The sequence below is a fragment of the Bombus pascuorum genome, chromosome 7 (assembly GCF_905332965.1).
Source record: "Bombus pascuorum chromosome 7, iyBomPasc1.1, whole genome shotgun sequence".
Lineage (NCBI taxonomy): Eukaryota > Metazoa > Arthropoda > Insecta > Hymenoptera > Apidae > Bombus > Bombus pascuorum.
Window position 1 is genome coordinate 10,839,516 of NC_083494.1, and position 14,679 is coordinate 10,854,194.

Below are 14,679 nucleotides of genomic sequence, written 5' to 3' on the forward strand. Positions count from 1 at the left end.
AAACTACGAAATATTCGTTCAATTTTCCGCTACTTACACTCCGTCTTCAGCTGGTTCAAGTTCCGTAAATGTATGTACGCGTTGTTCGCGTTATTATTATTATTGTTGTTGTTGTTGCTGTTTGGAGTACTGGAATGAGAGTTGGGCGCTTGAGCGTTATGGCTATGAGGTGGCGGCGAGGTTTCATCTCTCTGATTCTCGTCTTGGCACACGGGACTGCGTAGATGATTGTAACCTCCTGAGAAACATCACCAAACAACCAAACGCGTTACGTATGCTCCACGTACCATTAAATCTCTGTGCTTCGCGAAATGTGCGAATTATTCGAAATGTTGGTGTTCATGCGGTTGCAGGGATCCAGGCGAATCTGCCTGTATTTTTATTTTTCTTTTTTTCCAACGGCACATGGTGTCGAAATAAAACGATTTCGATGGGAACGGTGGAGATTTCTAAGGGTTAAACAAAATTCTAATTCCGTGGTTTCTGCACGCTGCTAATCCCCATCGTCGTCGCGTCTCCGAACTCCGCTTCCGTTCGGAGGATCGCGGATTTTCGCCGACCGGCGTGCGATTTCGATCGTTTCGACTTTTCGCTCGGGCCGGGAGGATTCGCAGCGAAGGGTCGCGATGGGAAATCGTTGGAACCTGGGGAGTGCACGGTGTCACGAGAGGCACAGAGTCTGCAGGGAGGAACCGCTGACACGTGGGCGGCGCGCATCTCGACGATTGGCCCGAGCCAACTCCGCCTATCCTCGACTTCCTTTCCTCGGCCACGAGAAACCCGTCGCGCGTCCATTACGGAGGCTGCGACCCGCTTCGTCCTCGTCCGATCGACCACGGACGCGATAGCGCTTGTAAAATCATCGTTTGATCGTTTGATCTCGCGAGGTCCGAGAGAAGATTGGGGAATCTCAGGAGATCGGTTCGAACAGCTTCGACGTACAAGTTCAAAGATTTATTAATTTACTTAAACGGATAATAAGTTCTTCGGTATATGTGTATAGAGAGAGATAGAGAAATTGGAAAGAAACGAATGTAAACAAATTACATCACGCCTGAAGTTGTAGAGAGATCATCGCTATGCATTAACTTTAGCGATTATCCTATTAATACAATTATGCTTATGCCAAAGAATTCTGTGAGATTGTTGTTTAACGATCGTAACAAGTTTTAACTTATCGCAACGTGATGTTTGCCAGCGTCGCATATGTAAAAATCGTTGTATTTCAACGAATTATTTATGTATTGTTTTTTTCTTCTCTAATTACATTATAATATATTATAATTATATTAATGTAAACGGAACAGATGCGGTTTATTTATATCCTGCTATTTATTCGCTCATGTATGTATTCATATATATAAATGATTTACTGAGAAATAAAGTAAAACAAGCGTCGATGTCTGACTCTATATACCTTCATTTCTGACAAACACATTATTAGAATTGAAAATATTGGATTACGTAAGCAGAGAACTACGCGCGAAAGTGCTACGAAAACGAGGGAGTATACCAACTGGACTCAAAGCGACCCATTATGGGACATCGCTAAGAGGAACAAGCGATGCCTGATCGAAGGTCTCGTAGGACGCGCGTTTTAAGGCGAGCTAAGATCCATAAGCAAAGATAAGATAAGAAAGCTATTTACAATGCCGTTTAGTGATTTGTAAGGGAACGTAAGCGTCCTGCGTTCGATAGATTCAGACGCAACGGACGTTTAACAAAGGCCGGAGTAATCGTAATCAACGTTAGAGACGCGTGACAGCTTAAAACACGTGGCTAAGCATAAAAATCTATACGCTGTACACGTTCTAAATTGATAATGTGAGGAGAATGGTAAGATGACCAGATGGTAGAACAGCAGTTCTAAGCGAGGCCTAACCAATGCACGATACACGATACGATCTAACGGTGTTGACGTCCTTAAAAAAAACTTACACGCTCTATGTAATGTAACCAAGAAGCTGGAGCGCACCAGTGGCAACCTTGACGATGTGAGAAGCGAATGATAGATCAGTCGAGAAGATTACACCAAGGTCCCGAATAGTTGTTGTAGACGAGAGAAAGGGACCGTGCACGATGTAATTATTTGAATTGAATTGAGATACTAACTCGAGAGAAACGAATGACCGGGCGTTTCTTCAAGTTAAGTATAAATAGACGACTGCACGTGCAGCATGCTTGCGAATGTCATTCTGAGTAGGTTTATAGCTGAGAGGATTATCAATAACGTGATACAATTGCAAATCATCCATAAACGAAAGAGGAAAAAAAGACAGTAGGAGAAACAAGTATGTATATCATGGATAAATAAGTTGTAGAGTAAAGTTGATGTTTTAATATTTTATGAAGATCGCTCTTGGGGTTTGGAGTTTCCGGCTTGTTTGTTATTATTTAGTATAAATTTGCATTTTACACGCACATGCAAGAGTCGTTTTATTAATACACTTCTTTTATTGCATATTGCGCTCGTTTCGTAGTAATTTCTACTACGTCACGGATGGTAAATATGTAATTAAGCGATGGATTGAAACAACACTGGGAATACTCTGTTCTCACTGTCGCACAGTGCGATGGAAGACACGTATCCTGGACAAAATTTTATAACTTTCGTCGCCTTTGCGATAAAGATATTCGCCAAACGACGTCCCTAATTAATATAAAACATGCTGCGATTTGCATCAAAATAATTTACTTCTCGTGCACAATGCGACCTCGGCGAGATTTTGCGACAGAAGAAAAATCGAAATTGCGAAATATATTTGAAATTATAATTACAATATGTGAAATTACGCATTGCAAATATAATTTCATGTTGTAGATTATAAACGTATGTAAGTGGAAAAATATAAGTAATAAACGTAAACGAGCACATAACGACTGTAACTTTTGCGATATTGTTTAAAAATTAGCAATAAAACAAAGATATTTATTGTTAAATCATCGACAACGGATTAGTCACAATCTGATAACCGAACTTTCCCTCGAGTTCGTAAACTTTAATACCGCGCGAAGGACAAACATCCGATAAATCGCAATTTGTAATAATTCTTTGGACTTTTGGAAAAATACTCGTAACTTTTCCTTATTGCAGATTTTCGAAAGTCATGCAATATTAAAATTTACTCTATGCTTGATAAGTTATATTGCGCCGCTTATTTTAAATTTGTTTTTATAAGAGAAGCAAAATTATAAGATTTAATTGTTTTATTCGAGCTTGAATATTATCGCACATGTAGAAGTTATAAAACTTGTGAAAGATTCATTAAAATAAGAAATATCCTGTCCGCGCTTCTTCGTAGCAAATATTTGATCAAAACACCTCTTATTCGTATTGTTACGGAAACAACTACTGAATTAAAATAATTACACTCCTTCGTTGCCTCCATATTTGCAGTAGCGAACAAAAGTTTAAGACGACTACCTTTCCGATACTTAATCCTACACCATATTATTAAGAACTAATTAACACTTCTAAGTTTTCCTTACAGTGACACACATGTATCTACCAATGGTCACGAAACCATTATTAAGATATGAACAATACTTGACAGGATGAATACAAAATGTATGAAGCGGTTCGATGCTGCATTTAAAACATTAAATGTCATAAAATTAAACTAATGTTTAAGACAACGTTCGAACAAAGTGACGCTTCGAATTAATCGAACGACAATAAGCCTATTTAACACGATGTATTAAACTTATAATAACAATTGTTACATTTAAGAAGGTATATCACGCAAAAAGAAAAATACTATAGAAAGAATATAGCAAATACGCATATTATTGGAAGATTTGAGACAGCTTGTAAGCAGGCATAAATTTAGAAGCTATAAATTTAGAAAAATTGGATGCTATTACGACGAATCAGAAAGCTACAGCCAAGTTGGACTACGTCCGAAAACGATCATTTTCGAACCGCTACGCTGCTGATATTCAAAAAGAAATCTGCGCCACGAATGATTTTGAGCCTCAAAGGACGCGTGTTTCGGAAGAAACAAGTACTTAGTTAATTGTAAAAATGGAAAGTTGGCAATTGCTTTCGCCGAAGCACTAAAGCATTGAACAGTACAAGATTTGGGAAAAGTGATATTTCCCGACGATTCGAAACTTAACAGAGTGTTACGATTGGATGGAGTTCGATAGCGAACAACTGCAGATCAGTGTTTATTTGATATGCATAACATAACGCGATAATCAATCAATCAGAAAACTAGTCTTAAGCTTTTATTTCCTATTGTCTGCATAAATAACACTTGTCATTCATCTTTCAGTAAATTCTTTAAATCTTATGTTGATAAATATCGCCGTCTAGATGCTAAAACATAATTGCAACACATTATCGGGGAAATTAATTACATCGGATATGAAAAGAACGGATTTTTGTCGTTTCATTCCAGTTACTGATAAGATCAAGAGCGTTAGGCTTCGCGAATCCGGCTCCGCGAAGATAACAGTACACGCGTACATAATCTGGTTTCGATTATGCCTTTTGTGGGGGACGTTTGACGTTTTAATAACGTTTCGTCGATATTCTGAACGCTTGTGTGAGATTTCATTAGTAAAAATCGCACTTCACATGCAAACGATCTCCTTTCCATTAACAAGCTACTATAAATAAAACACTGAACCGTTTCTAAATGTCGCAGTTAGCGTGGCTTCTTATCGTATCCGTTGGTTATATAACACCGGATTTTAATTAAACAATTTTCTTTTCCAATGAATTCTGCTCGCGCTTCGCAACCATAAAAAATCGCTAATTATTCCGAGCAGCTTGGTAGCGAGGCTCGCGATTCCACGGCATCCCCCGACGTCGTGCAGGACAATGGCTTCTGGCGGATTATCATAATCCACTGGCTAAGCGTCGCGTTGCGTGAACACACGGAATTACAATGTGCACGATATGTGTGACCAGCCGACGTTCCCACACTTATCCTTTTTAACGGCGAGGAAAACAGGTGGCCCGGCACTCGACCCGTAACGAACGCTATCGTTCGCGACACGAATAATGGGTCCACTCGCGTTAACGAACTTCCACGATCGTCGGAGATACGATAGATATCTAGCCGTGCCGATCGCTTGCAAAAGCCACTGTGGATTGCAAAGTCGATTCATTTAGTTTGCAGTTAAGTGGAAGCGCAATTAATCGTAGGTTCGTTGGAACAATTGCCTGTTTACACGACAGAGGAACGACATCGTTTGTAAACGGTATAAGGGTGCGATGATATGTATTTAATATCATCAGTAGATGCGGGGTATCTAGATTAGTATACAGATCTCGTTAGTTAATATCTTTTTTTGTAATAGAAAGGTGGAACAAGTCGAAGCTTTCGAAGATTTGCTAAATATCAAAATTATCACACTGAACGAAAATCGTTCGAAGCAGCTAATCCTAAGCAGCTAATCTAAACCTAAGAAAATAAATCTCTCGCCCTAAGAATTAGAATCACCGAGGTAGAATTTTAATAGTCTTGAATCTCACTCTATACTATGGAAATGATCCAAAATTACAATTCGTCGTGAAAGTTAATTTCTAAATTATCCTGTATGTCCCATTAACGTTGGTTCTACGTTAATGAACAAATTTTCGAGCTCTCCTGTACTCTGTTACTAAAACAATGGTCCTGTAACAACGAGTCAAACAAATTCTGCCCAGCGCAAGGCGCAAGGGAAGGAAAGCTCTCGCTCGGTAGACAACACCATAAAGGGTCAAAGAGTGTAACGACACGCGGAATTATCATAAGTCCAGGCGGGTTCTCATAGGTTCGCGGGCAAGTCGGTTCGAGGAACGTCGACGTTAATGGGGGCCCAAGGGACGGACCCTTGCGCACACCACCTACACCTGCATGGGTTGGCGTGTAGCTGCACCTCGCACCCCATTTCATGGACGGTGAGCGTGGGAGTGCAGCTTCGAGTCGGCCCTCACGGCGTGCCACGCGCACGCATACACATAAACGCCGAACACACACGTAAAACCATGAACACTTTGCTCGTGTGCTCCTCCACGAGGTACATGTTTTCATGCTACCTAAATGCACCCTCTTCTCGCGTTCCTTCTTCCACGATCCTTCCTCTCCACCTCTTCTTCTACCTCTTCTTCTTCTTGTTCCTCTGCTTTTTCGTCTTCGTCGTCGTCTTGAACCGCGACTCCTAAAGAGGGGGCAGAGCAACGAAACTATTCCGAAATTCCTGAAGCATTCAGGCCGCGCGTTTGTTCACACGGATGAACAATTGAAGCCGGAGCAGGCGATTCTTTTTTCTTCCTTCGCGTTTGTCTTGATCGCTTTTCTTTCACGTTGGCTCTCGTTCTTCTTTTTCTCCAAAGTTCAACCGGACTGGCATACTTTTGGGCGGTTCTGGAATTTCGGCCCCGGAGTCTCGTTAAATTTGCAAACGAGGGCTTCCTCTTTTCAGTTTTCGCTTTCCAAGAGTGTTCCAACGTTCTTTGTATTTTGCAGTTCTGATATTACCTCCACGGCATTGCATGATTCTCGCTGGCAGGGTACATTAACGTAATCCTTGGATGATTAATTCCAAGTTCGCGGGTTCTTTGTTATCCAGAATGGATTACGACACGCTATCTGTATATATATGTATATATGTGAATATATATATATAAGTAATCTACTTCCTGATCTGGATGTTTTTAATCCTAATTATAACTGAGCTTCCCATGGAACTATTGCTCTCTTCGTATCTCTGCCTATGAAACATCACTCGAGTCGTTTAACTATTGTAAATACCAACGGAATTATTTGTATGTTCCACGATACCGAAGGAATGTACGAATAGGAAGGGCGTTGGAACGTAACCTACAGAAAGTGTTGGCAAATCGTGACCTGCGTTTTGTATGGTATTTCCCCTGGACCCAGAGGAACTATAATAGACGAAGAAGGCAAGAATTCGTGCTGCCTGTTTTAATTTTCTTTCCTTTCGCATAAACATTACTTCCATCGACAGTGCGTTTAAGCCTCAAATGATAGAAAAAAAATTATGGTTGATTATTGTTTCCGATTCATACTGGAGAAACAGGGATTATATACAGAAATTCTTCTAGAGAGAATAGCGATGCAGTAAACCAATAATAAACTAAAATATGATAAAGTACTAAGCAGTGCAGTAATGTTTAAAAAAATACGGACATGTAAGCGTGTAAGCAACGTTCGAGTCACATGACGTCATAGAGAGTCAAGAGAACTAAACAAATTTATTATTAGATCACGGATGTTTATGCGTTTATGAGAAATTTTAAGATGCAAAAATATACAAAATATCTAAAGTCATTCAGCTTTTATCTACACGTAAACATTTTATGATAATTTACCACTTCGATATTTTTCATCGCATACCTTCTATAGCGTATTTCCTTTCGTCCGGTACACCCTCTACTCGTGTAGCTCGTTGCTTCGTCGATAAACAAATGATAAGATCTACAATGAAATACGAACTCTGTGCTGGAATTCAATCCAGAAGAGAAAACGCCTGGTAAGAGAGAAATAAACGAGTAGAATGACGAAGAAGAAGAAGAAAAAGAAGAAGATAGTTTCGAGGGAGCAAATGTAGCCACCAGCCAGACGCGTATCAGCTGTGGAACAGGTGCCAAGGGCTGGTCCGCAAGCAAGGAGTAACGGCGAAGCAACGCAAGGCAGCCAGCAAGCAAAACGTGGTCAGCAACGCAGGCCACGAGGCACGCGCCAAATCGAATGAAACGCCAGTCGGCCTGCACAGCTGCTGCGTGTATATAAGCCGGAGAAGAGAAGAACACGACGACGAGGAAGAAGGAGAAAAAGGAGTAGACCGGCGGCCTCTTGAAAATTAAAACCTGCCCCGCGAACGCTTTCATCGCCGGAAGCCTATTATCTTTTTCTTTCTCTGGAGCCCGCCGATTCTCCTCTTCTGCTCCTTCTTCTCGCGGCCCGTATCGGAATCTTTTTTAGATACAGAAGATTCGATTTGATTTTTGGCCGAAGCTCCAGGCACTGAATGACGCAGGTGTAGGACTAGATTCCTTTCGAAGAAGTTCCATTCGTTAAACTTTTTTTTATCAAATGCGATAGAAATAGGGCCGAAGCATAAAACTCGTACCGAAGAAAGAGAACCTTCATACTTTATTTAACAAAATTTAACAAAGCACAAAAATGCATCTAACAAATTACGAATCATTTTAACGGTCATGGTAATTCTAGTACTAATTCCTTGAATAATTCTATTTCTTAAATAATTCTTAGATCTTGTATTGAGAAACGATGTGTGCTGTTAGCGAATAGCAACTTATCGTGAATACTCGATATTAGAAACAGGGGTAGACTTATTCTAACGCTAATGACGGTGTAAAAGTTTCCCAAAACGTTATGGCAGTCACGAAAAAATAATAAACGACTATCGTATTTACATAAAATACATTTGTTAGTGTGCAAAGGCTGTATAATTTTAGTTTAACTAAGATAGCAATTATTCGAGACGATCGATCGATGGGCCCACTCTTCACTATCTAACTATATGAGAATATTATATTCTGACAAATTAGCCAAAAGACTTTTAAACATTAACAATGTAAATATCAATTGTATTACATTCTAATTTTCTATTGATTTAACAAACATCGATTCAGCCAGGTTAAATGGTTTTAAATTTCATTTATTTCAATAGCCCTAAAATCGTTATTAGCTACAGGCTCACAAAAGGCTAAATCCTTTATTAACTAGAAATGTTCCGGCTCGTAAAATTCATACTCGAATTATGTTAAAATAACGAATTCAAAGAATTAACAAATACCTTATCTAGGATTACCTTAATGAGGGTTGGGACTGTTCAGGTATTAGATAACTTATAGTTAATGAGTATTCGGGCTCTTTCCAATTGGCAAACCAGAGGTTGAACAAAGGTAATAGTGGAGGAAACAATGAATTTGCTTTCGCGCTAGTTGCCATGCTCTGAGCTGTTTTGTATGCGAATAAACGACATTCGATGTACGCCACGAATTCAATGAATCGGGACTGTTATTTTCTCCCTTTCCACCGCTTTCCTTCTTCGTCGAAATCATGTGCTTACGCATTCACTAGGCCCTTATCAAGATAATAAGATCAAAGGATTATTTAAAAATTGCTAGTGCGCAGGCAACGATAAGAGATCAATCGCTCTGTCTGAGTCTGGTATTTTATCGACGTTTACGATAGCAGCCTGACAAGCCTCGGAATAAATGTAAAAAATCCACGATAATTTCGTCTATCTAAATCATGACAGGAGATGAGTAATCCAAAAATCAAATATTTGCGTAAAAGACAAGTACGCTTACATATCTCGGAAACAGTATAAATGTTCAACTGATTCATAAGAATTGGCAATAACAATATCTAATTTTGATATTTCTTTTACGATAACAATGGTAATAATGATAATAATAATAACAATAATAAGTTCAAGGAACTAATAACGCACCATCAGATTAGCATTGTTCTCGCAACAGAGAAACAAATCTTAACGTACAAGACAGAAAAACGGAATAAAAACATGTTGACGCGCGCGAATGTCGCGATGCAACGAGGATGATGAAAAACGCGAGAGGCGTGCGCGTAAGAACGCAGCGACAATTGTACGATAGAACGAGACTCGGAGAAAAAGTAGAAAAGTAAAAAAGAAAAAAAAAAGTCGTCCTCGACGACAACGAAATCGCGCATTGTTCGGTAGACCGGTGACCTGCGAACTCTCCCACACTCCGCACAGCCTGTCTCCGCGACGACGAGCCGGTATACGCGTGTTTTTTCAACCAAAACGATGTACGCTCGCGCGCCACCGCGTCACCGTATGCGAATGCATGGAAAATTTTTATGCGTCGCATATAAATACTACAACTTTTTATATGTGTATCAACTTCTTGGATTTATCGCTTGTCTTGCGACTTCGAAGACTGTATTCTTCGACATTGGGTTCGATTTCAAAATTCGTCGATGCTTAGCGAATATATCTCGCTCGATGTTGCACCTTTAACGAGTTACTTGGTAACTAATCAAATGATAAATACGTTTGATCTTTGGAGGTTCTCAACGTTCGACATATATTATCAGTATTTTCAGGTTCTGAAACAAAAGCATCAATATGTATCGTCAACGCGGTGTTGTTAATATTTATTAACAAAGCATATTTTCATCGAGAACCTTGAAATATTGTCAATATCATTGATCCTCCGTATACCGTCTTTAGGATAATTGGCTCTAATTTAGTTCTAAAAAAAATTACGTGTGTTTAACAAAAGCTTTGGATGATATATATCTCTATCATTAGTGACGAGTAAAGGGAAGATTTTGTTCATAGCTCAAAAGATATTTTGCCCTGGAAGGCTTAAGGGACGGCTGAAGCATATTTTCATCGAGAACCTTGAAATATTGTTAATATCATTGATCTTCCGTATACCGTCTTTAGGATAATTGGTTCTAATTTAGTTCTAAAAAAAATTACGTGTATTTAACAAAAGCTTTGGATGATATATATCTCTATCATTAGTAACGAGTAAAGGGAAGATTTTGTTCATAGCTCAAAAGATATTTTGCCCTGGAAGGCTTAAGGGACGGCTGAAGCATATTTTCAACGAGAACCTTGAAATATTGTTAATATCAATGATCTTCCGTATACCGTCTTTAGGATAATTGGCTCTAATTTAGTTCTAAAAAAAATTACGTGTGTTTAACAAAAGCTTTGGATGATATATATCTCTATCATTAGTGACGAGTAAAGGGAAGATTTTGTTCATAGCTCAAAAGATATTTTGCCCTGGAAGGCTTAAGGGACGGCTGAAGCATATTTTCATCGAGAACCTTGAAATATTGTTAATATCAATGATCTTCCGTATACCGTCTTTAGGATAATTGGTTCTAATTTAGTTCTAAAAAAAATTACGTGTGTTTAACAAAAGCTTTGGATGATATATATCTCTATCATTAGTGACGAGTAAAGGGAAGATTTTGTTCATAGCTCAAAAGATATTTTGCCCTGGAAGGCTTAAGGGACGGCTAATCTATCAACTTGCCAAAACATGACAATATCCTTTATCCACAAGATTTCAGAAAAGGATAGAAGTTTGGCAAAATGTGAAATTCCGATGTCACCGATATTTGTTAATACGCGGTCATCGTTTGATAAAGCAGAACGATGCGTTTATAGTGGACAAAGATAGTTGTCTGTGATATGACCATTCTCGCGCGATCATTCGTAATGCATATTTATCATTTTTCCATGCTTCCGGTCGAGATTACTCGAACGCATTTCATGCATGTTCGACGAACAATCGTCTCCGCGAGCAATTTCCATTTCGTATATCATTTATATTTTTTAAATATGCTTCTCAGCCGGTAACTCTCGGTAGCCAAAGATTTTAATATTCTTGCGGATAGCGAGTAGATTTCGCAACGAAGTCAGTCGCGCTTGCAAAGAAGTAGAGTAAGCCGAACTCTCTCAGATCCTACGTTGCATGTTTACGTACTTACGTAGTCGCGTGCACGCGACACTGTACGTTAACAAATCGTTAAACGACTAAAAAATAAGCGTATTTGTTCTTGATAAAGTTGGCTTTAAATATGAGTAAGAAATATCCGATCTCGCGAATCTTCCACACGACGCTTACGATAAACAAACGTCTACTTGGATATGCAATTATACAATCCATAAAGCAGCGTTAATCGCTTCTGTATCTATTTATATAAATATACGTAAATACTCGAAGAGAAACAGCCATCGTGACGTTATAATATCAAATTAATCTACCAACAATAGAACGTAAAATTCGAATCTATAATTTTCATTCGTACGATAGAGCCTTAAAATCATCATCGATCGCGTTCGATTTCCGATCCAGCAGAGTTTCATCGCCGAAAACGATCGTCCGCTCCTTTCCATCGAAGCGATACCGCAATAATTGCACGGTTGCGCGAATTCACTGCGATTGTGCATCGGTGTAACGTTCAGGGAAATGTTGCGCTCTCCGGTGGCGCGAGGTGTATCGCATGCGCGATCGAGGGATCGCTTCTTTAAATCCGATCGCGGCCATCCGTGGCGAGCCATGCAATAGCGACCTTGCATGGCACGGCACCAGGTTTATTGGCAATTTAGCATCGGGCCACACCTAGGCTGCGAATGGCGACGTGCATCGCGAACAAAAGAAGCCCCCGCGTTAAAAATAACGATATAGTTACGGATCATTATGCGGCCGGGGCACAACGATTATTATCGAGCATTGCTTCCAGTCTCTCTCTTTTTGCTCGTCCGTTCAATGTTAACGCTACCGCAATATATCCATAACTAAAGCGTGGAACTTGTATCAAAGAAATCGGAATGAAAGGTGCACATGTAATAACATACCTATGAGTGCACGGGAGGAGACAAACCTCTGTAACGTTAACACTGCAATCGCAGATTTATTAGATTTTAGATTTATAGAATACAGATTTATAGCATGAAATTATTAAAGGTTGATCGCGTATCGGATCTTTTCTTTGCTTCTACAAACGCGTTGAAAATCTCGACACGTCTTTTTATGTACATTGGCTACCAAAAGTATTTGCAAGTATCTTACTTTCCAATGAAACGTTCTTTCAGATTCTATAGTTTTTCACGTCATCGTAGTATCATATGAAAGTATTTCTAAACGATACGGAATTTAATATACATACGTGAATCTAATTAGTTGGTGTATTATATGCTATGATAGATAAAATGGTGTACAAATACTTTCTGTAGTATTTTACACTTCGTGTAGACTTGATAGAACTTTATCCCTGTTGGAATCTTACAGGCGATACAAGATTTTTTGAGCGAAGATTCGGTCGCAACAAAGTGGATAAGCGTGAATTCGATTCGATAGTTTGTTGGTTTACATTTACCGGAACGTTTTTGTCTCGACACACCGGTAATGCACTTTAATGCAATCATAGACGATTGACCTTGGTCAAATGGCCAATTAACCGCACACTGTGGCGGCACGAGCGGCACGAGTGGCTGAACGAGACGCGTTTAGCCACCACTGGGCGAAAACATTGATGCCCTGGACGAAGATCAGACCATGTTGACACCGAACGATGATGAAGATCTATTGAACCTGCACCGAATCAGCCTTTCGCTGAATTATCGTGAGATAACGTTACGCATTTACAAATGCATAAAGATAACAAATATTTCATTGGTGACAAATAAATAAGAATATTAACAGATATCGGAACGACTTATTAAATTATGGTACATACGATACAACGAACGAAATTCTAATAAAAGTACCTATTGTCGACGTTGAAAAAACGTCGTCACGTATCGTCCCGTTTTTGGGCCGAGATATCTCAAACGAGATTCGAACGAGTATAAATATTCCAGAAGATGTGTTCGAAGCTCGCAGAAGCTGATCTGACATATTTGATGTGACGTATGCTTATCCGATTTAAATGAAAATAATTACTTATATAAATGTATCCACCGATATCTGTGGCCGGATAGTGACAGTTTGACGAAATTCCAACTTTTGAGCTGCTTCCTATACTGTTACACTTTGTGAGCTTAGTATTCAAAGGGACAGCTGGGAAGCGTCTGACAAAATGCACTATCCATCGAAACAATTCTGTTTCATTATTATTGAGATTATTATTATTAACACCACGTTAATATCGACCTCAACAGCCAATCATTCTTCGATACAATAATAACGCATTATCAAACATAAGCGTTTTATCAATGTTTAAGCTCAATATCTAAAATAACCTTGGAGAAACGGTCTACGAAACAAGAATTTCGAATTAATTTTATTGACAGCCTCTGTATGTATAATCCACAAATCTAATAGGATTGTTAAGTCATATACCTTTAACGAGCACAAGCTTTTCATTAATAAATCTGAAATCTGTTTCATATAGCATTTACGGAGAACATTTTCAGAAACATCGCTCGAAAGCCAGTTATCCGTTTTATCAAAATCATTGAAAACAGCGACGACAGAAGAAATTCTACGTCCTATTTCATCGGTAATGAAACAAAGAAGATTTCAGTCTAGAAGTTCCAAGAAAAAATCTATTCTAGAGAAACATCTTTGAGAAGGTCTGACAAAACTTCATCATCCTTCGTTTCGAATACTTTCGTCTATATTAAAATCATGGACAAAGACGAAGAATAAGGAAATTCCGACGTGTAATAGATTCAATACAATACCCAATGCCCGGAAAACAGGAACTCCGCTCGAACTCATCTTTGACTTTGAACAGTTTCGTTCACGTTAAAATCAGAAAAAATAACGAAGAATAGAACAACTGTATAGCCGACTCTCAGACTTTTAGAAAACATTTCCAGGAGGATCGGAGATCTTTCTCGAAATCTAATCATCCTTCGTCTACATCGAGTTTATCCAAACTGACGAAGAGTATGAGAATTCCAATCCCCAGGAAACTCAACTCCAAGAAGCATTCGCGAAGTTCATCTCGAAAACCTAATGATCCATCGTTTCGTATACTTTCATTCGCATTAAAGTAGCGAAAGATGTCAAGAGGAAAATCGACTTTGCAGCTGATTGTATGGGTAAGAGGACGAAGAAGAGAATTGTCGCGAGTACCTGGGGTATGGGTGGTCGCATCCAAGGAGACCGGCGGCATGCCGGTGTTGCGCGCGATCGCGTGCTGATGCGGATGTTGATGGTGCGGATGGGTGAGA

At 39.3% G+C, this 14,679-nt stretch overlaps 1 protein-coding gene across 5 annotated transcripts in view; it reads right to left on the minus strand.

The window, feature by feature from the left end:
- The window catches only part of LOC132909361 (ETS-like protein pointed), a 144,185-nt gene that overhangs the window by 3,834 nt on the left and 125,672 nt on the right, over nucleotides 1-14,679 (minus strand). For all 5 annotated transcript variants that reach the window (XM_060964152.1, XM_060964150.1, XM_060964154.1 and 2 more), the window contains one exon: nucleotides 38-238. In XM_060964152.1, the coding sequence (XP_060820135.1) occupies nucleotides 38-238 (201 nt within the window). The remainder of the gene's footprint in view (nucleotides 1-37; nucleotides 239-14,679) is intronic.